The sequence below is a fragment of the Anser brachyrhynchus genome, assembly GCF_964034855.1.
Source record: "Anser brachyrhynchus genome assembly, chromosome: 1".
Classification (NCBI taxonomy): Eukaryota; Metazoa; Chordata; class Aves; order Anseriformes; family Anatidae; genus Anser; species Anser brachyrhynchus.
This window is the reverse complement of record NC_137694.1, coordinates 91,631,117-91,653,318: the sequence shown is the minus strand read 5'-3', so window position 1 is coordinate 91,653,318 and position 22,202 is coordinate 91,631,117. Positions and strand designations below refer to the sequence as shown.

Below are 22,202 nucleotides of genomic sequence, written 5' to 3'. Positions count from 1 at the left end.
TTGACGCGTGGAGGTGGGGAAAGGAGAAGGGGAGGATGAATGATTGACGTGGTTTCCTGAGAAGCCAGGGCAAGCTAGAGCATGCTGCTGCTGGTGGCCCCCATGGGGAGGTTGATGGGCTGCAGTGTGGACTCCCTCTAGGATCCCTGGACTGAAATAGCAATGTGGGGATGTGGAGTGCTCTCAGGAAGAAATCAGAGTGCCTGGCCACTGAGAAAAGTCACAATGAAACAAAAGGTAAAAACCAAGCCTTTCGGACCCCCCCAAAGCATAATATTTGCTGCTAGATTTTTCCAACATAAGCTAGCTTTTCTTTCTCCTCTCTCTCTCTTTTTTTTTTTTTAACATCCATTTTTCTTCCTCCAGAGCTATAAGGAGAAGAAAAATTACAGAACCAAAAATACAGTTTGGAGGGCTGATGGTTCAGTAATCTTGTAATTCGCAACACTTGACTGCCCCTCCCCCCCCCCCCAAAAAAAAAAAAAAGAAAAAAAAAGGTATCTCTAAAAAGGCATCAGGTGTCTGCAGCAATGCTGCCCAAAGCATGGAGGTACATAGCGGCGGGTGGTTAACCAGACATTTTCATGTGTGCTGTCCTCTGGTAACGTGCCGTTTTGCAGAGAGGTATGCTCTGCCACGGGTCAGGTCTCAGCTAAGCAGCCCCTCTCTGGTGTTTCTGTGCTGCATGGTCCCACACTATGTCTCACATCTGCATTACTTATGGTGGTGGTAAGAAGCACCAGGCACATTCGATTGCCTTTGGCAGGCTGTTTCCCATTAGTAGTAGCAGGTGCTGCTGCTCATACAGTTGTGCTACCTGTGGTGTACTGACCTCCAAAATCACTAAAATTCAGTGTTGGGTGAAGCTATCTCCCTCTGTTTTGCTCCATTTACAGGCAGCATCTTGAGAAGTGGCACTGAACCTGCTGACAAGGTAGGTGACCTGTTTTTTCCTGGTTTATAACTAAAACATCCATGTTTTGGTCTGATTGTGAGAGCTGAATCTACAGTTATGTGTGAGTGGCTCCAGTCAGCAGCGTTTTCCAGAAGTTCAGACTTGTGATTTATCAATGCCATTAGTCACTGGGGATGTGTGGAAATGCTGTCACTTAGTGACTGTGCAATTAATTCCTGTATACCCTTTTTTGATTTACTTGGAACTGGAGAAACCATCCCAGTGCAGCAGGAAGGAAGAACATGAATCAGTGTTTTTCAAGATGTGATTGCAGAACCATCTTCTGCCTGATCATTTCCAAATTCTCACTGCGTTTTGGAGAACAGTTTAAGCCCAGGCATTGGGTGCTGTCCTGAGAAATGAAGCTGCTGTGCAGCTGAAGCAGGAGAGCATGGGATTTTACTGGCAAACAGCTAAATTTGGGAAATGTCTAAATAAGTGCACTTAAAAATATACACTGATATCGGTGGTGGGGTTAATGAGCGGGACCTGACGTTCCTGTTGCTGTGTGTTTAAAGTTGTGAGGCAGGTTCTATTCCTATGAATAGAAAGATGTGTAAACTGGGCTCGTACTTCTTTTATGCAAAGTGCAGTTCCTTTTGTGATCGCTAAGTGGTGAGCTTCAGCTGGGAAGGCACCAAAAGAACCAAAAGTTCTGTCCATGCTTTGTTTCAAAATCGTAATAGAGCTAACTTGAGTGTGCCACCAAAGCCTGGAGGGGATCTTCACAGCACTGCTCAGATCACTCTTGCCCTGACAGGAGGCTTTGGATATAGTTCCAGCAGATCCTCAGAGCTTTTCAGTTCTGAGGGTGAGGACCAGAAGTTAAATGTTTGCTTGTGAATCTGAGGTCTCCATTTCAAGGCTGGCCGTTTTCTCCTCTGCCTTACCTGGTAGAGCTCTTGATCATATAATAGCTGCAGAATGGTCTGGAAAAGCTCACTGGAAGTATTTTGTGTAGGTTTTGCATCCTTGCTTTTGGCCTGTTTCTCTATTTATTTATTTATTTATTTTCCAGGTAATTAATTACCACTTGAAAGCTGATAGTAGGAACTGTGCGTGAGCATGCCTGATGATTTTTTGTCACGTTATGGCTTGAGCCCATTGGCTTCCCCCAAGCACTTACATGATCCAAGGCTAGCCCATGCAGCGATTCAAATAAATGAGAACATTTTTAATGCACTCTCAGTTGTTCGGTGTCATCATCATTTACAAAAACACGAGCCACCCAGCTAGAAAACAGAAGCAGGAGGCTCAGCGTGCCAGTAAAAGTTTGATTAGCAAATGAGGTCCCGCTGGCTGCTTGACCCACTGAAGGGTACGTGAGCAACCCAGGGACCGAGATTTGTGTTGGTTTCGGCAGCTGGCAGAAAAAGAGAAATGCAGAGGCAGAGATGATGAAGCAAAAAAAGGCACAAACACGGTGACTCAGGGGATCTGGGCCCGGCTGCCTCCGTGCTCCCTGCCTGGCAGAGGCGCTGAGCTGGTGGCAGCGGCATCTCCTGGCCCTCAGCAGCGCCTGCAGCCCCGATCCTCCTGCCCTGCGCTCAGCCCTGGCACCACCCAGCCCTCACCCAGGCGCTTTTATTTCAGATGTTTTACTGCAAACGCCTCACAAGAAAAGTGCTTCAGAAAAACCCAGCCTTGTAAAGCCCACCCACCCAGTGGCGCAACTGGGAAATGTTCAGTTTCTGTCTCTGATACTTGTCATTTTGTCCCCCCAAATTTTTGTTGTTCAGCTGGGGGCACGTGAGGCGGGAGTTTATGAGGCACCTCTTACCGTATGTGCATGTAGGGAATGTCCGTAAAGCAAGCGTGAGGCATATAAAAAAGAGGAAGCCTCATCGTGATGGATCAGTTGGTCGCTCGCTGGTCTCGGGGACACGCAGTTGAAACGATGGCCATCTGCCTGCTTCTCTGCAGCCTCTGGAGCCTTGCCTCAGGTAATCTCCTGGTCTCTATTTCCTTCTCCTTCGGCGCTGTGATGGGTTGGCATACCTCAGGGGACAAAGCATCTGCTCCATAATTTAATGTTGGTGAATTTGTAAGCTGCAGACAAATGTGTGGCTATATTTACATTCTCCACGTCGTAAACCGTCGTGACTCACAGGACTGAAATTGGATTTCATCTCCCGATTTGGCTGAGATTTGTGCCAGAACATGGCACTGATTTTCTGTAGCTTTGATGGAGTTATTTGTAATGTTGGGCAGGGTGCTTCTAGGTTCAGACCACTGGAAGCGTGAGCATGTTACATTTGTTTTCATAATTAATAATCATGTAGAAAAGCCTGAGTTTGTTCCAAAATAGTTTCCATGGCAATAGCTTGAATTCTGCCTGTGGTGCTCCTGAGGTCTGAATAGCAAAATGCCTGGCTGGCTTCTGGGTGTCCTGCACAGCTCTGCCTGGGCAAGCCATGCCAGGCAGTTTAGACATGCCCTGGGTGGACAAGTGCACCTCTGGGCACTGCAGACAACCTCACTTCTCTTTAAAAGCAATGATTTGCTTTCTCATGAACTGAATGATATGTTTTCAGTGCTGTAACTGTCTTTGCTGCTATCTCCAATCACGTGCAGCACACACGGATGTATCCAGGTAAACTCTAAAAGCTGTTATCCTAAGAGCCAGAGCACTGTGGGGTTGAGCTATCAAACCTGGGAGCATCCGCTTCACTTGTCGGTCCCTTAATAGTTTTCCCACCTGTGTTGGTGAACTGGAAGAGGCGAGTGATTAGTTTTTCCTTCTCCCTGGAGATCTCTAACCACAGGCTGTAGGAAGTGGTGTGAGAGGTGTCACCTCCAGCCAGACTCCCAGGGCAACTCTGAATCATGTTCCTGGCTTTCTCTTGGCAGCGGGGTGAGGGCTGGGGCACGGGGCACCTGCTGGGGCGGTGAGAGGTGCTGAGCGCAGTCCTGCTTCTCCCCAGGCTCCGTGCAGGTGACGCACATGAAGGTGCAGTCAGTCCAGGCAGGTGGGAACGTTACTTTCTCGTGCCAGCTGGCCACAAACGAGGACGTGATACAAGTGACCTGGCAGAAGGAGATGGACGGGGACGAAGGCAACATAGCGACTTACAGTACCATCAATGGCCAAAAGATAGCAAAGGACTACGACAGCCACGTGAGCTTCGCAGACAGCGGGCTGCAGACTTCGGCCATCTCCCTTCACAAGGTCACCCTGCAAGATGAAGGGTGCTACAAGTGCATCTTCAACACCTTTCCCTCGGGGGCCATCACAGGCAGGACGTGCCTCAAGGTTTACGGTAAGGCACCATAATCGCGGGTGGGCTGTCGTCTCTTTGAGGACCAGGCTGTTCCCCCCGGGTAAAAGCCTTCCCTGGTCACTGTTGGTTGCTAAAACTATGATGGAAAGGTGGCTTGGTTTCCTCCCTGGCTCTGCATCCCTTGATGGTTTTACTTCTGATGGGAAGACGCCGTCGAACACTTCTTCTATTTTCTTCCCCTTTAAGCCAACAAAGCAGCTGGTGTGTGCCCTACGGCTTCCTCAGAGTTCCCCGGGCTCAGTGCCAGGCTGGCAGCTGGCCCCACCACAGCCACCAGCTCCAGGTGACCACCAGCCCCTGGCCCCACTGCTCTGTCAGGGCCACTCGGGGGCTCTTCCCCCTCTGTTTCTTGTGCAGATCGGCATCAGCTAGCTTCAAGGAGAGAGTTAAATCTCATGCCAGGAGTCCTGGGAAAAAAGACAGGCGACCCTGGCTTATAGGGAAATAATGACTTAAGCAAAAGGGGAAAGAGAGGAGGAAACGGGGGAAAACCAGGCCTGACGTAGAAGTCCTTTTTCCTCTCTCCTGGGAAAGATCCTAGAGCTGAAAGGAGAAATTAATGTGAGGAATCCTCTTGATGTTTTAGATATGAGGGGGAAGGTGCAGTCGCCCGACCGTGAGTCATTTGGACAGTAAATGCTGAGTTAGGCATTACAGGAAAATATACAAGTGACTAGCAGAGAAATCCCTTTCTGTTTACCATGTGAATCTAAACACGGGGTTAGATTGGCTTCGGTTTATCTTCTCTGGTTTTGATCCAAGCGTGGGAAATTTTCCCCAAATCACCAGCCCTGTGGCTGTGATTCACCCCTTCAGAGAGCTCTGAGTATGTAAGCAAAAGCTCTCATTAAAGCTAATTTAGACCATGCTGTTTAAAAGCTGCAGGTATATTCCCCTGTTCCCCAGCTGATAGGAAGGGGATTAACTTCCCTGAGCACGCAGGCTGGGAGGGAGAAGCTGGCAGGGATGTGCTGGGGCGCAGGGATGCTGGGCAAGGTGAGCAAGCCAGCTGACAGTGCCGTCAGCCACAGATGAGCCACTGGCGTGCGTCTGCCATCCATCGGGGATGGCCAGGGAGTTTACAGGCTGGTTATTGCCTGATTACAACAGCCTTCACCAGAGGGTTCTTCCAGGACCCGCGTGGCGTAGCGCAGGGAAGTGAAACCACAGTCAGAACCAGAAACGGTGCTGGGAAAAGCAACACAGGTACAGGCAGCAGGAATCCCAGACCTGCCTGGGTGAAAGTGGCAAGGTGAAGAACCAGCAGCAGTTTTCTATCCCGTACCAAAAGCCATTTTGGCACAGAGTATTTTCAAGTGTGCTTGGTGGGTTTCTTTTGAACTGCTGGCTTCTCTTCCCTCCGTGTTTTGCGTTAGAAACACTTTGCTGATCTTTGTTGCCATAAAGGATCTAAACCCAGAAAGGGACTAGAGTTACCAGGTATGGAGAGAGGTGATGTGTCACTTGAGGCTGGGCAAGGCTGGCTGGGTCAGACACCTTCTGCCTGCCAGTAGATAGCCCCATCCACCCGGAGGGCTCCAGCACAGTGGAGAGGTGCCATCGCCATTTCTTAGACAGGGAAACTGAGGCGCAGAGTTGCTGATGAGCACCAATAAAGTCTTAATGTACTCACGAGGCATACTCTAATTCCTAAAAATGTCCATCATGTTGTACCTGAACACAACGTGTCCTGTGGGTAGTTTTTCACTGGAAACAAATATTTTGTTGAAAGAGAAAAGCAGAAGTTAATCTAAGCATGTTCATCAAACCTCAACAGTGTGCACACGCTAACAAACAGCATAGCAGGACTTTACTGCAAAAGCAGGTCATGATAGGCTTTGGTTGTGCATCTGTTACAGACACCATAAGGGGAAGAGCAACTGTGCAAGATTTTCCCACGTAATAAACATTCCCTAGGGTCCAACGTGGGAAAGGCAGAGGACTGCCTAGTGAGAAGAATGGATTTGGGATACATGTGTGCCTGCCAAGATATGATGCTGAGCAATTTTTCTCACCCTCTCTGTGTGCCTTTATAAGCCAAGGTTCACCTTAATCTTTTGGACTCAGTTAAGATTTAATGTTGCCAGATGGCAGCAATGGTGCCAGTCTGCCTTCCCTGATTTTTAACACCCGTGCTCCAGTAAAACCCTCTCAAGGGAAATATCTGTGACAATTTTCCTTTACTGCTTTTGGATGTCGCAACCTAATATTTAAAGTTAACTCTGTGGGTGGATATGTTATTTTTATGGATCCCGTGAGTGAAAGAAGAAGTTCAGAGATCATTTATTAATCAAAACATAAACTGTTTGTGACTATTTGTGTCGTTTCAAACACAGGAGATTTTGAGAAGTTCCAGCTGAAATCCCCCTAAAATGCTCTGCTTGTTTGCTCAGAGCACTGCAAGTGGGGTTTCATCAGCTCAGTAGTAGGGTTTGAGTTTCTGTCTGTGGGTGATACAAAAAAAAAAAAAAAAAGAGAAATATCCACCTCATTATTCTAAGCAGTCACAGACATAGTAAATAATGAGGCATAGCCACAAAAAAAAAAAAAAAGGCAAAGCTGAGGGTATAAAATGTCTTGCTGGCAGTTATGACTTGGACGATCCAGACAGCCTCATGAGGTGCATATGAGATTTTACCAGGGGGCTATGGGTGCCATTATGTAGCTACCATGTGCCTTTTCCCCCTTTAACAGGATCATTTGATCTAATTCATATGCAAACCTTCATTTAGTGCTGAAATGGGGAAAAAAAAAAAAAACACTTTTCATTGTAAGAGTAAACATAATCTTTTGTTTAAAGTCAGAATTGCTGAATAATAGTGATATGTTTTCTAGTGTTGTGACAAAAGTCAATTTCAGCATAAATATTTTGCTGACTTATTTTTGCTATGTAAATAATATATGCATACGGTACTACTAAATATACTAATAGACAATTGTTAAATCACAGGGCATCCATATTAACTCAAACTTGAATGAAACTAAAGATACCACTGCACTTAAATGATTTTAAAAAGTAGTGTTGTCAGAAACAGGCAGGCAGAAGTAGACTATGATTTGGACCTCTATGCCATCAGCTTGTGCACTGAAGTAGAGGGCAGGCTGGTGAACTGCCACCTGGAACCCTTGTATTTGGGAGACGGCATTCCCAAATGGAGTTACGTGCCTTTATGAGTCTTGGCGTGAGCAGCCTGAGCTAACTAGACTGGCTTTGAGCAGGAGCTTGGACTAGGTGGCCTCCAGATGTCCTTTCCAACCTCAGTTATTCTATGACTTTATGGCTAAGGAATAAACAGTTGATTTTGCTTAAAGTTCAACACACAAATTTTACTTCGATATTTCAAATAAATAAAAAAAAGTAAGGTTTGGGCACCTTTTCCGTTGTCCTGTTGCCTACTAAGGAGTTTGTACTGTCAGACTCCCAAAGATTTCACTCCAACACCAAACACCTTGTTTTCACTACTTTCCACGGTGGAAGAGCTCAGCATCCCTGCATTTCTTTCTGCTTTCTTGGGAACAGATTGCCCTGATCTGGGGACAGATGTGTCCTCAGGTGTTCAGAACTTCCCTGGCGTTCTACCCAGGCTGAAGACAGCTGTCTGTGCTCTTCCCCCTTCTTTATTCCCTGCAAAAACAGTTCACACAAATAGGAACCCACAAGCTGGCTTCAAGCAAGTAAGTAGGTATGAATGTTGCCCATGGTACATCCCATCTGCTGACTAAATATGACAGCATCTGCAAATCTTCTAGGTGAGAAGGAGCTTGGAAAAGTTATCTTTAACAAAAGTTTTGAGGGATACCATGACAACCCAGACAGAAGAAAAGATGTATAAGTGTAAAACCTCCACAGCTGAAATCCTGCGGTGTCACCACACACAAATTCACTGTTACTGTCTTGCATTAGAAGATGCATTTAGTCCTTTGGTGCTCAAGCCTGCACATCTTAAAGAGCAGTAAATCTAATCTTGCAGATGAGTTCAAGGGATAGGAACAAGCACCTTGACTCACTGAAGCTGTTCAAACCTTTCAAAGAGAGGAGGATGTGTGGTTTCACTACCTGTTGTTTTCATCACTGCTCCTTGGCTGGGATGCTGCTGTGCTGCTCTTAATAGGGGATTTGAAACTTGTATGGTTCTACCCTCTAGCCCTCTGTTTTTGCCAAGTTCTTCATTTTCAGGATTGTTTTCTGATCACTGTCATGTTCATTTGTCTCTGCCAGGGCTTTGGTGAGTGGGACAAAAGGTCAAGTATCAAGGTTGCCCTCCAAGACAACGCTGTCAGATACAGGTTCTGATTTTTGGGTGGTGTGTGTGGAGCCGGGAGTTGGGCTCGGTGATCTTTGTGGGTTCTTTGCAGCTCAGGATTTTCTGTGATTCTAAAATAACAGTAAATACAAGTGCTCTTGGCTTAAATGTAAGCAGAAATTAACAGATTTTGCTGCTTTGTGTTTTACAGCCATTTCAGATCCCAAAGTGGAAGCCAAGTTTATACCCAGTCCAGACATATCTGAAGACTCCGAGAAAGTGGTGGGGATGAGCTGCTCAGCAACAGGGAAGCCAGCTCCAAAAATCTCCTGGAGCCTTCCCAGCATCCTGCTGCAGAAACCAAGGGAATACCATGTCAGGCTCGGCAACCAGACCGTCACTGTCATCAGCAACTTCACCCACACCCTCTCCAAAATCCTCCAGGAGTACCCCATCGCCTGCGTGATCCAGCACCCATCTCTGAACGTGACCCTGGCCCTGCCCATGGACAGCCTGGCACAGGGTCAGTACACAGCCCTGCTCCTGCTCTGGAGCAGGAAACACGGAAACATCTCCTGGGGTAGATCAGAAGCTCCTCCGAGGGCTGGGGTCAGGTGGGGAAGGCCCCTGAAGAGCAGCTGGGAATGGGGGGGGGACAGGCAGATGATGCAGCACTTGGTGCCCATTAGGGGTGCTGTGGTGTGTGCCAAACACAGGTGGTACTGCTTGTATGTGTCCTTGCACGTGCTCATGGTGCCTCATCAGTTCCTTCTGAGCCTGGGGATCAGCTAAGGGATGTCCAAAATGAGTTAGTTTGGTTTGGTTTTCTTCATGGACGAGCCTGCCTGAGCATCCGCTGCTTTCTCCACAGGTCAGGACAGTGCCATGGCGCTGTCTGTGGCCACCGTCGTGGGGGTGATGGTCCCTCTGATTTCCCTCCTTCTCCTCGCCTACTTCCTTCGCTGCTGCCTGAGGCACCTACGTGACCCAGAGAGAAACCTGGCCCGGCCTGGCTGGGTAGGTCTTTGTTCTTTTGCCAAGGAACAGCAAAGTTCAGATGGCAACCATACCCTTACACCGCTCTTCTGCATCTCTTAAAACGACCCATCTGTTATGTATGGCACGGCCAAGCCATGCCTTCAAGGAAGCGTCTTGAACAGAACAGGGGCTCTTGAGGAAGAGCGTGCCACTGTGTGGTGCTCAGGATGGGAAACATGGCCACGCATGAGCCCGTGGGGTGCTGTGAAGGATGCAAGTTCAAGGCAGGAGTGAACCCAGCGGGACGCTGCAGCTTGACCAAGTCCCAGTCCTGTTTTGTGCTGAAGGCATCTCAGCCTCCTTGCAGGATGCACATGAGGTGTGCACCCTTGCTTTTAATGCATGTTTTGGGGAGAGAAAAAAAAAAGAAAAAAGGCAGTGACAAGAACTACAGTGCATTTCTTCCACACATGCTATCCCTAAATCCAAGCTGAAGTCTGCTGAGGGGATTGTGAGAAGCAAAACTTAACCTACCGTGCTCTAGCACCGACAGGTGCAAAACCCCATTTGCTAATGCAGGCAGACCAAATCTGCTTCCCTGAACTTAAGACATCCATTTATTTTTCAAAAAGTAAAATAAAAAAATCTTTTCTGCTAGGTCCTTCCTGTATGTGTCAAGGACAAGGCATGTGGACAATCCGTGCTTGTTGGCAAGTAGGGTGCTGCCGCGCCGCCCAACAGCTGAAATCCTGCACACCCAACACATGGACACCTTGGACTGTCAAGTTAACCTGCTGTGAGATCACAACAAAGGAAGTACAGAAAAAAAAAAGAAAAAAAAAAAGACTTTTTATAATATATATTTATTTATTTTGTTATACAACCATATTCCGTTTTTTAGAAAAAAAAAGCTGTGAAGTATTTATTTGAGAAGCTAAGACTCTTGGCTAAGTGGAACTGCATAATGAAACCTTGTGGTTTGCATTTTCTATGCTGCGTTTACTCCTTTCTCATACGTTAATACCAGAGGTTCAAAGCTGGGTGGGGGCTGCCTGAGGCGGCGTGGTGTTTTGTGGGGCCACTGACTTAGGGGGTGCTGCCTGTGGGTGGAGGGAGGCAGCAGGCACGTGGGGCGAGGCTGCTGCTGTTGTGATTTCTTGGGATCTGAACCCTCTCCCAAAGGGCTCAGGAGAGCACATCTGCAGCCGGTCCAAATTTGTAACCCTAGTGCCAGGAGCTGTAAGTTCTGAGCCATCAGGCACCAGGAAATTGCCAGCTCTCACCTCCACCAGCCTTTCCTAGAAAGGGATGTAAAAGCAAAGGGCTTCATGTCTTCCCTTCCTTCATCTCTCCTCCTCATGGCCAACAAGCCGAGTCATCTGAAATGAAAGAGAGTGGGTGAGCTGAGAATGAATAAACCCAATTCTTGTCATAGAAAAAAAGCTTTTTTAAACCTCATAATGCTTAGTAATAGCTGATCTGGTGAGTGCGGGGAAAGGGGAACTGCTGCAGCCCAGAAGCCCTCACAATTGGGGAATTTTTCTCCTTTATTGTCAAAGGAAGAAACCTCTTTTTCTTTTTTTTTTTCCCCAGACTTCCCCAGAACTGCAATTTAGGTTTCCTCTTTGCCTGCATGGGAAAGGGCCATGGAGGGAGGCAGACCTTCCCCAGGGGTATTTTGTGCCCTGTGGAATGCAGGCAAAGTGACCACTGATCCAGGCAGTGGTACACCAGACTTTGCTCAGCGGGGTTCACACTTGCTCTTCAGGTTTTTTTGGTTTGAGGTTTTGTTTGTTTGTTTTGTTTGTTTTTGGAGAGTTTTTAAAAATGTTTGCTTCTAATGTTTAGATTAATGCTTTTTTGTTGTTGTTGTTGGTTGTTTTTTTTTTAAAGATAAATGAGTCTGTTTCTGCTATAGACTTGACATGGGAATGAAAAGGATTTTCAGAGGGGAGATAAAAAGGCACAAAGCTGGCAAGAAACCCTTATTAAGCATAGGAAGATTGTAGAGATGATGTGTTTTTATTTTTTTACAAGTTGTTCATCTGGAGTGGAAGCTGGGTTTGGAGTCAATAAAATACCTACTTACGTGTGTTTTTGTAACTCCTTTTACTTTTTAGTTGAATGTTGAATTGTGAAAGGCTTTGATAGGTTTCTGCTTACCAGCAAAACAGAACTAGAGAGCAAATGAAAGGGGGGATGTGGCAGCATGCAAGCAAAATGTTGTACAGTAAGGAGCATATTATTGATCTATTTGTCTTTCTCAGTATAGTATGAGAACAGCAAACGACATCCAAAAGCAGAACATGTAAAACTGATATGTGTATTTGTCTTCATAATGCACAAAACCAACCAGTGAAATACAGTGCCATAAAATGCTACATGCTACTGTTGTTGAGTTTGGCTTCACGTAGCAAAGGTCTGTTAGCTGGGGGAGAAGAGTACAAAACAGGTACAGACCACGTTTCAAAGAACAAACAAGCACGTGACCAAGGGGATCAGAAGTTTTTACTGTGGGTGAATAACAACCTAACTGTTGTTCTGAGGTTTCTTTATTATTATCTTGTGCTTGTCTGTCAGCTTATCTCTGTTAACAGTTTGACAGTAACTCTTTAGGGATTATATTTCACATGGGCTTACTCATATGTTTAGCATTTAACAAATAGTATCAAAGGTTATAAAACATTGCCAGTTTTGAATAGGTCTGGAAAAACAAAACGAAACAACAAAAAAGAAGAACTTGAAGCACAATGGACGGCTGTATTCTCCTGCTGTCAATCCAAGTGGTGCAAAGCAGGTTAACTTTGTAAGTAAGTGGAAGAGGAGCGTATCTTCAAAGTTTACACTACAGGAATGTTCTGAGCTAGTGTTGCCATCACCAAAAAAAAACCACCAAAAGCCTAGGTAATAGTAGGCAATGGAGGCGATGTGCTACAACCCGAGGCTCCCAGCAGCCTTGTGTGAAGCCTGGGTACAGAGGAAATGACTGAGTGGGGAAAGAAAGCTAAGGACAACTCTAACAGGGAGTTTTGCTGGCAGTGTAGGCTGGTAACTGAGCCTGAAGTGGGTGCTCCCTGTTGCACTTTGTCTTGCATTTCTCCCCCTGCTAAGTGTTTTTTGTTTGTTTGTTTTCTTTTTCTTGCTTGCTTTATCAAGCCATGGGAATGGGGTTGACTTTTTTCTCCAGGACTATGATTTTCCAGGAGGTGTGTGATGGGTTGTCTTTATTCACCTGGAAATCTAAGTCAGGTCTAACTGAGGAAAAGGAAAACTCTGTGGCATAGTGGCAGTTCATTGGAATGCAAAAAATTGGGAATAAAAAAAAAAAAAAGAATAAAGAAAAATAGTTTAAAAGTTGAGCAACAGCTACAAGAGCCCTGACAAGAGGTTGATGATCTTGTATGTGGCCAGACCTCTGGCCAGGGATATGCTCAAGGCTGTTCATGGTGTGTGCTGGCACCTTTGCAGCGAGGTGGCTGAGGCCACGTCTCCTGAGGAGGAGGCTTCATGTAGTCTGCACCTCTTGGCTTTGATTCTTTGATCTTGTCAGTAGCCGTCTGGTTATAGGATAATATTGAGAAAGTGTCCTTTTAAACTCAGTCAGGGTTCTCTTTTGTTTTCGGGATTTTCTTACACCTGGCTAGAGCAATAGGAGCAAGAGCTGTGAGAGGAAACAGCCCTGCCCTGTGTTAAGGGTGAACACAGGAGACAACTTTCTTGAATTGTATCATCTTTCATTTTAAAAAGCTCTAAATCAAGGCAAATGGACCATATAGTGCAAAGCATTAGGAGAAAGAGCATGGAATATTCCACTCTGCATATCTCCATAGTATAATATTTGTTTATATTTAGATACGGTAAGTGAATCAGAGGCCAGACAGTGTTTTTTGAATTTATCCATATCAGAATACATTGAAGCAATATTCTAAGGCTGTGCAACATGTCTAGACTCGTGTTTTGGCATGCCAGGCTGCTTCAGGGACTCCCCGTGCTGTTACTTCTCTCTCTCTGGGTGCCAGGTTCCTGGTTCACCAGAGCAGTAACGTGTGAAGGATTTGCCCCAGCAGCTCTGGCTGAGGATGTGGCTTCCTGTCGCTGAAATGCTGCCCTTAGACATTTGGCAAGACACAGCTGAAATCGGAAGAATATACTTTTTTCAAAAACCACTACTGGCAGATGCACGGGACTAAATCCATGCAGTGAAAAGGAACTTTGTTATGGCAACAGAAGATTGAAAGCATCATTCATCATTTCTCTATTGCATGGTGCTGAGGAGTGATTCATCTACTAAATGCCATATCAGTGAGTTCTGTGATGAACTCATACTTGGGAGAAAATATAGCCTATTGTTGTTTGCTCAGTTTTCGGCACTGACCATTGCAAATTAGCTGAAATTAGAGAGTTGCAGTAATTGAGTACGTTTTCTCTTTCATAATGAGACTATCAAACCAGACAGATAAGTCAGGCATATTTTTGTTTCCACTCTTAGTATACCAGAAATCACGCATACTTTGGAAGCCATACAAAATGTTTTCTCATGTCTTCACAGCTTTCTTCTTTGCTTATATAAAGCTGTGTGCGAAAGAAGCACTGAACTCTTGTCCAAGCTGTTTGCAGACAGATGCTGTTGTAATCTGCTCAGTTTTGAGGGAGGAAACACCTGAAATTTCTGTGAAGCTTGAGGGAAACCTCAGTCTAAGACCTGTACGAAATATAAACATCCTTTCTTGTGAGATAGCCTTCTCCTTTTTACACAGAACCCCCCCGGAAGAGTTGTATAGAGTGCAGAGGCTTTCCTTCTGTAGATACAACCAGAAACATCACACAGTACTTAATCTCACCACTGGATTACCACATAGCTAAGAGCTGTGCTGTGTGGTTTCGCAGTGTAACCCCTGGGCACCAGATCCCTCAGTGCAGGATCCCCGTCACACTGCTGGCCTTTGGTTTCTGGAGCTGCTTTAGATACAGACACGCTTGGGGAGGGGGGGGCCTTCAGACATACCTGCCCTCTGCAGACTCCTTTCATGATCCAGCTTGTGGTCTTGGCTTGTTGCAGGCTGGAGTGAAGCAATGGGGCCTGTGGGTGCCTCCGTGCTCCTCTCAGTGGAGGAGCATCTCTTGTGCTTGCTGGTGAGTCCCTGGCACTGGGTGAGCGGGAGCAGGGTGATGTGCCCTGGTTTGCCTGGGATTGGCACCCAGAGCTACTCTTCCCGCTGGCCATCAGCCACCTGCACGTATTGGGAACAGCTTGCAGTTACACCTGGCAAGCTGCAAGTCCTATGGTGGCACCCATAACTGAGCTCACCAGGGTGGCTCTAACAGGTCTGTGAGGAAGACTGCTCTCTTTTTTTTTAGGGGGTGTTGATTATTTCCATATGCCTGATAACCCTTGCAGTCTGGGGAACGAAGCTGGGCAGCTGTGTCACGATGCCAAGGCGTTGTGAACATTGCTCACAGGCATTAATGATTGACCAGCAACAGCAGGAGGAAATGAGGGAACATGTTTGCTGCAGTGTTTGTGGATTGGTTCCCCCAGCAGAGCTTTGAAAAAAAGCGCGAAATCTTCCACTTTCCCCTGTGTGTGTGCCAGCCTCTTGCTGACGGAGGTGGGAGAAGTGGCGAGTTTTTGGTCCACGCGCAGCCCCACCATGCTTTTGCCCTGGGTCTACTGGGCTGGGATCTGCCTGCTGCTGCTCTGCAGGGGCTGCTGGCTGAAGGAGGCTGCCAGTGGTGAGTAGGAATGCTCTTTCCCCATGGAGGTTTTCTGGAGCTTGACCAGCCTCTCTGGGCACATGGAGAGGCTCAGAGGCTGTTTAGGCTGAGCCCCTTAGCAGGAGGAGGCTTGCATTTCCCATTGTGTCTCTGTGTCTCTCTCATGTTTCTGTTGGGACAGGAAGAACAACTCTTCTGTTGTAGAGGCAGATCTTCTGGTGGTGGGGAGCCCTGGGCTGCCCCCCATGTCTCCGTAGATGCCAGTGTGAGGGGCAGGGGGATGCTCGCCAGAGCAGGAGCCATTTTGCTGGGACTTTACAGGACAGCCCAGTGCTATCCAGGTCAAAGAGGGATCGTTTTTGCAGAGGTGGGGTGTGGGCAGGCAGGTGGCTAAGGGAGGAGTCACTTTGCCCATCAGTGGGGCAGAAAGGCACCCATGGGGCTGCTGGAGAGCCTCTCTGCCCCTGTCCCAGCTCCCAACCTCAGTGAGGGTGGTAGCACTGCATTTCCAGGGCCACATGTGGGGACCACGTGTGGGGAGCAGGCAAATGACCCACGTCTTGATTTGCTGTGCTAAGACACCTTGCCTCTGCATGAATGAGGAAATCCAAATGCACGGCAGGACCTATGCTGCAGGTCTTCCCTGGTGTATCGCACCATCAGTATGATCCTTTGCCTCCTTTCTTCGCACCACAGCACTGCCTCGTGGCTGGGAAATGCATCATGCAGGCTAACAAAGTGATGGCCACATGCAAAATCAGGGAGTCCACGGGTAGCCAAACATCCCCCGTGGATTCATGGTGTAGTTTCCTGTTCCAGTGCTCTGTGAGATGGGAAGGCTGTGACTGGATGGGGACTTCAGGGGACTACAGGTTTTCCCAGGTGAATTGTTTTTTTCCTCTCTTCCTCTGATCTTGAGGTCTGCTTTGTTCCTAGGCGTGAAGGAAGCAGTGAAGTCTGAAAGCTTTATTGCAGCAGCCCTTGGTGGAGAGGCTAACATCTATTGCAACTTCTCGCTCTCCTTGGATGTCTTGCAAGTCACCTGGCAGAAGAGAAATGGGTCTTCCTTCCAGAACATAGCCACCTACAGTAAAACCTATGGGCTGCGGCTGATAGGGTCATTTCAGAAGAAGGCGCGTTTCACTAGAGCAGCCCTGAAAGCCTCAGCCATCACAATCCAAAATCTCACTTTTGAGGATGAGTCCTGCTACAGATGCATCTTCAATGCGTTCCCTGATGGCTCTTACAGTAAAGATATATGCCTCAACATTCAGAGTAAGTTTTCCAATTATTTTCACTTTCAGGCCTGCAGCACAGGTCTGATGGAGTCAGGAGGCAGGTGAAGTGTTATCCCTTCCATCATATGGAGACTTTCCATGCAGCAGCATCTGCTCAGTGGATATTCTCCAGAATCACCATGCCTTTCCTTAGAGGTAGTGAAGGTAAATAAGCCAAGGGATGCATTTGGATGAGAACCCAAGTTCAGAGAGCTGACCTACCCAGCTTTGACCACTAACTCACCACAGAGTGTAGTAAGTATCTCCTCTCTTTGCTCTCAGCAATTTCTGAGCTAACAGTGGAATTTGAGTCCCACCTGGCCACCAAGGATCTACTCACTGCAGTCTGCTCAGCAACAGGAAAGCCTGCTCCCAATATCACCTGGCTGATAGATGAAGACCTGTATGAACCCCCCAAGATACACTACATCCAAAATCCAAATGGAACAGTAACAGTGGCAAACAGATGCACCTTCTCTGCTAGCCACCTCCACAATTTGGCTTGCCTCCTTGACCACCCACAGGGAAGGAAAGTGAAGACATTTCCAGGAAAAAGAGGTAAAAGCAGCCTGTGTTTGCATGGAGAAGTGCAGCTTGTAGTAGGGGGTACTTTGGAAAGCAGTATCAGTAGCCAGCCTCATGGCAAAGAAAGCACAATCATGGTCTGTGCAATTGCAAATTGTCTGGCTGGCATCCAGACAGTCATTGGTATGTGCAATTGTGGGAGTGCAGCTTGTCTTAAGTAGGTCTCAGTAGAGATCTTTCCTGGGAGTGCAGACTTATGTGGGATGAAGATTTCTTGATTTGAAAACATCCAGAAGACTTCCTACAATACTTAAGTGGCTGTGTGGTGTGTGTGTGTACATGTGTATATACATAACGTTTATGTAGGTATGTTGCATGTATATACATATATCTCTGAATGTTTCTATTTGTACGTAAACACCAATTCAGAGCTGATGCTCTGCAGCAGCATCCATAGCTGGAGAGTACTAGCAGAGCTGGCCTCTGGCTGTCGAATGCTGGGGAGCAATATCTTAGATAAAAGGTCTTACATCTCTCAGGAAAGGTGAGAGACTTCCCCCATGATAAGACTTCTTTGCATGGAAGCAGAAACACAAACAAGTCAGGAGTAGGAACGCTGGGGTATGGTTCCCCTGCTACCAGGGACATGAGATATTTATGGTATTTATTTAAAAATAAAATGGTTAATGTTTCAGTTCAGTCCCAACCTCTGGAAAAGGACCTGAGGAACATATTGATAGCCTTCCATGCTCTGTCTCTCTTTGTAGGTAAACGGAAGAGCACAGCCATTGTGGTGACCTTCGTAGGTGTGATCTCCACAGTATTGATATTTTTCATCATCAGGCTAATCTACAGAAACAGGAAAAAGTAAGAGTGATTTTTGCTTTCTTATAAATGACATGGCTTGCCTGTGTTCACATTGCAATTTGCTTTTCTGTTTCCTATTGGTGTTTTCATATGCCTGCTATGGAAACTTATCAAGACAGTAGCATTAGTTTTAAAATAGCAAGATTCACTCTAAATACTAGGAGGTTTCTGAGCATTATATGATGCGTTAATGTTGTTTGTTTGTTTTTTCCAGTCTGCAGAGACCCAGAGCACTCAGCACACCTGCAAGGGAGAAAGGTTTAGAGCAGGATGTAAGTGAGCAAGCCGCAAACCTGTGCACACCAAAGGACCAGCGCACTGCTTACCAAAATGAGGTAATGCCAAAGCCCAAGACTTCCAGTAATCCCTCAAATCCTCCTGAAATCTTGGACAATGCTTACCAGGAATGTGCCAAAACACTTGCACTGGGTCGGTGACAGCACATGTGCCTCCAGCTAAGCCCTAGCAATGCTGGGGAATGCCTGGAGCTTGAAGGAGGAAAGTTAAGCTACAGTTAAGTGGAAAGGCAGAGGAGAAGTACTGGAAATGCCCAGGAGGGTGGGTGGCTGGGATGTCCCTTCTGGAGAAAGGTGACACAGCACTCCAGAGTTTGGGCTCTGTAGCTGACAGCCTCACGTAGACTTTTTCCCAGAAATGTTTGTCCTGCCCTGCTGGTTGCACAGGCATGAAGGTGTGCTGGAGGGCTGGTGGCACACACAGACACAAACCAGCAGCTTACCATGGCTGCTAGTCACCCCCACCAGTCACTCTCCTTTGACCTCCTACAGGTGTCCTCCGTCCAAGCTCTTGCTAGTCCTGTACTGTGAACAGGAGCCCTCCTGTTTTCTGGTCTGCTAGATTATGGCCATGGTTACCACAACCATGCGGTGGCTGTTTTACAGGAAGAGACACCAGGATCTTGGCTTCGCAAAAGGCTACCAGGTAAAAAGAGAAACCTGGAAGAGACCCCGAGGTACAGCCTCTCATTTCCAGGGGAAGCAGAGAGCCCAGACGTGCTTCAGAGGGAACTTGCTGAGGTGTGCGATAAGGAGTTGGGCTGCATGCCCATGGTGGAGCACAGAGAGGCAACGGCAGGTGGGGAGCCTGAATCAGGCCCTGACACCGCTGCTCCCCAGCCCAGCACCGGAGAGCCACCAGCCCACCAAAGCCCTGTCTCCACAAGCCCAGAGGAGCAATGAGGCCTACGAGCAGGTGTGGAACCCAAGCTGAGGATGCAGGGGAAAGGACAATCTGCGTGGGCCCTCCCATGTCTGTCCCCCAGGGGACCCTCAGCCCCAGAGTCCAGGCGTGAAAACCATCAAGATGAGCCACCACCGGAGCACCTTTGGGACCGAGGGGTCACTGCCTTGCGGGGGTATGGGACATGCAATGGGGTGCAGGGGAAAAGCATTTCAGGTCTGTACAGGTTGTATATGGGATATTTAGGTGGGAGGAACTGAGGGTCGGAAAGGGAGGGATTGGGGGATTTGGGGAGAAAAAAGCATGGGAAAATGGAAGTAAAATGTGTAAACAGGCAGCTGATCAGGACACTTGTCTGGCCACATTCTGTGCCTGATCAGCACTCTCTGTCCTGTTTTCTTATTAAATGCTTTTCTAGTTCTTGTCCTGGGTAAAGAGCTCTTTATTTGGTGTGCTTGTGTGCATGGGGGTCTGGTGCCAGCAGCTAGGCTGGGACCATGGTGCCAGCGACTGGAGAGCTGCAAGAGTGGCAACACCAGCCACCAGCAGGGAGCAGGGTCAGCACCCGTGTGTCCATGGTGAAGCACCTGGAGCGAGTACAGGTGTACAAGTAGGTGAGTGCCAGCAAGCATATGGAGCTGGAAGAGCTGGTGAGTAGAGGCATGGTCTGCAAGCCAGGGGTGTGCTGGCTGAACCCAGGGGCTGTGGAGAAGATGGCACTGACCTCCTCTCAGAAGTGCTTGGTGGCAGGCTGGAAGCAGCAGGCACAAGAAGTTCCAACTCGGTATAATAAATGTCTTTTTCCTTACCAAGCAGAAGGACAGATGCTGGAGTGGGTGCCCAGAGAGTCTGAGGAGGCCCCACCCCTGGAGACAGCCCAAACTCACCCAGACAAGGCCTGGAGCAGGCTGATCTACCTGGCTCTGTTTTGTGCAGGGTCTTGCAGGAGGTGACCTCTCGGGTCCCCTCCAGTCTGAGCTACCTTGTGATGCCCCTCCTGACACTGTTTTTTTTCTCTGTATCTGAACTCTTTGCTTTGTTCTTTTTAAGTGAAAGGAGAAGTTACAGGTGTAGAAGGTACGGGTGTGGAAGCCTGTGAAGTTAACATCCTGAGCAACACGTTGCTGCATCTTCGCCTCTGCTGTTCCACAAGTGATCAGGCAGGCGGATCTGTGCTGCGGGTACAGCAAGACCTGTGGGAGCATACCAAGATAGTAGGTATTTGGGAAAAAGTAGTGTGGTTAAGGACTCGAGCAGGAAAGCTTCCCCCATAGCTCTCTGTATCGTCATGCGGGGTGTTACAAGCCACTCCCCCACGGATTTGCAAAGACTCTTCCAACAGCTTGCACAGCCTCAAAGCAGAGCGGGTTCTTCTGTAATGACAGAGTACCCTCTAGTGGGAGAGACCTGGAAGGGACCTGAAAAGGCCTCCTGTGGCCCTGCCACTCAAACTGTAAGTCGCGAGTGCTGATTTTCTTTTCTGTTTGGAATGTCAAATAGCCTTCTTGTTACCCATCAAAATCGCGGATATTAAGGAAGTGTGCTATTAAACAAGTGCAGCCACTGTTTCCAAAGAGATGCAGGAATCGCACCACAAAATGGCTTTATGGGGGTTGTCCTGCAGAGGACCCTCTGACCGTGGTCACTGGAAGGCGAAGTATGGAAGGCGACAGAGCGGGAACTTGTTTTCAGTCCTGCCTTGTGCTCCTGGAGATCTTGCAAAGGACCAGGCAAGACGAGTGTTTACCCAGGGAAGGAATGGGGAAATGTTCCCACCACCATCAGGTTGGGCTGTGACAGCTAAAAGAATGTTAGCTAGGGCAAGCATGGAACCACAAGAAGTGGTAACATCAGGCATTTTGGTAGCTGTAAAGGCATCTAGGGTGCCAAAATCCCTCTGCCAAATTCTGCCAAGAGGTTGTCAGGCATCAACTGTCTCATGAGGGAGCTGGATTTTCTGCAGCCTTCTCGGTCAGGGGAGCTTTAGCAGAATCTTGAGTGACGTTTTAGCCAAGTGTAGCTCGGTGTTTAAAGGGCAGAAAATTCCCTGTGTGGTGAAAGACACGTGCTGCTTCAGCTTGCCTTGGAATCTGTTGTGCCACACGCACATAGGTTACGATGGGAGGCTTCAGCTTGGCTTTTCCTGAAGGAGAGTACTCTGACATTAAATCCTCTTTAAAAATTTTAAGAAGTCACTTGTCCTCCCCTAGGAAGCGCGAGCAACCCGGAGGGGCAAACACAGCACAGTGCGTCAGTCAGGGCGAGCAGGGAGGGCTCCTCACTGCTCCTTTCCAGTGGTCTTTCCCAACGGTGCTTGTAACCTGCTCGTGAAGAGCCCAGCCGTGGTATCCACCCAGCAGAAAGCCATGGCCTCTGCGTCTCTTGCGGCCTCTCCAGCCACAGCTAGTGATGTGGCTACCCAGACAGAGGTCTCGGGGAAACATGCGGCTGTCCAGGCCTTGGGCTGCAGGGTGTGCCCGAGTCTTCTGTCCGTATCCAACAGCAGCAGCGGTGGGTATGCCTGTGGGAGGTGTGCACAGGTTGTGCTCAGCCTGGTGGCGGAGCTTCAGGAGGAGGTGAGTAGGCTGAGGAGCATCAGGGAGTCAGAGAGGGAAATTGACTGGTGGAAGCATACTCTGCCCGCCCTGAGACAGGCTCACGAGCCAGCCACCACACAAGAAACAAAGGTTCCCCTATCCCATCAGACAGCCACTGCACAAAAGACAAAGGTTCCTCCATCCCGCCAGGCAGTAGGAGGGGACCTAGGCCAAGGGGGGAATGGAAACAGGTTTCTGCTCGGGGTGGTAGGCGAGCCCTCTCCCTGCCCCCCTCACCTTCCCATCTACCCTTATATAACAGGTATGAGGCTCTAGAACATGACAGTCAGAACAACGATGTAGATGAAAGCCCATCCTGGCTGGAAGGGGGGCCTAAGGCAAGGCAACTTACCCCCCACATCACTACATCTTCTACCAAGAAAGAAAGAAGGATTATTGTCATGGGAGACTCCCTTCTGAAAGTGACAGAGGGCCAGATATGCTGTCCTTGGACTTGGGTAAGAGACATTGCCAGGAAAGTCAGTCTCCTAGTACAGCCTCTGACTACTACCCACTACTGTTTTTTCAGGCTGGTAATGACAAAGTAGCAAGGAGAAGTCCGA

At 47.9% G+C, this 22,202-nt stretch overlaps 2 protein-coding genes across 6 annotated transcripts; both read left to right on the top strand.

The window, feature by feature from the left end:
• The first annotated feature begins 3 nt into the window (after positions 1-3).
• LOC308198451 (OX-2 membrane glycoprotein-like) lies at positions 4-14,439 on the top strand. 4 transcript variants are annotated; one of them, XM_080600831.1, is made up of 7 exons: positions 4-237; positions 897-934; positions 2,751-2,898; positions 3,490-3,548; positions 3,880-4,215; positions 8,692-9,003; positions 9,352-14,439. In XM_080600831.1, the coding sequence occupies exons 4-7, from the start codon at positions 3,539-3,541 to the stop codon at positions 9,576-9,578; spliced, it is 885 nt and encodes a 294-aa protein (XP_080456957.1). In that variant the 5' UTR covers positions 4-237; positions 897-934; positions 2,751-2,898; positions 3,490-3,538; the 3' UTR covers positions 9,579-14,439. The 4 variants fall into 4 exon arrangements, with proteins under 4 accessions (XP_080456957.1, XP_080456954.1, XP_080456956.1 ...); XM_080600830.1 differs by lacking the exon at positions 3,490-3,548 and having other exon boundaries at positions 7-237; positions 9,352-9,497; positions 10,117-14,438; XM_080600828.1 differs by lacking the exon at positions 3,490-3,548 and having other exon boundaries at positions 6-237; positions 9,352-14,438.
• A 30-nt stretch (positions 14,440-14,469) lies between these two features.
• Positions 14,470-21,559, top strand: LOC308198379 (uncharacterized protein). 2 transcript variants are annotated; one of them, XR_013953866.1, is made up of 7 exons: positions 14,470-15,191; positions 16,110-16,448; positions 16,733-17,008; positions 17,743-17,842; positions 18,057-18,177; positions 18,745-19,826; positions 20,093-21,559. XR_013953866.1 is itself a non-coding variant. In XM_080600680.1 (6 exons), the coding sequence occupies exons 1-6, from the start codon at positions 15,110-15,112 to the stop codon at positions 19,039-19,041; spliced, it is 1,215 nt and encodes a 404-aa protein (XP_080456806.1). In that variant the 5' UTR covers positions 14,470-15,109; the 3' UTR covers positions 19,042-21,559. The 2 variants fall into 2 exon arrangements, 1 of the variants encoding a protein (XP_080456806.1); XM_080600680.1 differs by having other exon boundaries at positions 18,745-21,559.
• The last annotated feature ends 643 nt before the right edge of the window (positions 21,560-22,202 follow it).

Coding starts and splice junctions, on each gene's coding strand:
- LOC308198379 (XM_080600680.1), top strand. CDS start 15,110: ATGCTTTTGCCCTGGGTCTACTGGGCTGGGATCTGCCTGCTGCTGCTC. Junction 15,192..16,109: donor GCTGAAGGAGGCTGCCAGTG/GTGAGTAGGAAT, acceptor CTTTGTTCCTAG/GCGTGAAGGAAGCAGTGAAG. Junction 17,009..17,742: donor GACATTTCCAGGAAAAAGAG/GTAAAAGCAGCC, acceptor CTCTCTTTGTAG/GTAAACGGAAGAGCACAGCC.
- LOC308198451 (XM_080600828.1), top strand. CDS start 2,805: ATGGATCAGTTGGTCGCTCGCTGGTCTCGGGGACACGCAGTTGAAACG. Junction 4,216..8,691: donor GACGTGCCTCAAGGTTTACG/GTAAGGCACCAT, acceptor TGTGTTTTACAG/CCATTTCAGATCCCAAAGTG. Junction 9,004..9,351: donor CATGGACAGCCTGGCACAGG/GTCAGTACACAG, acceptor CTTTCTCCACAG/GTCAGGACAGTGCCATGGCG.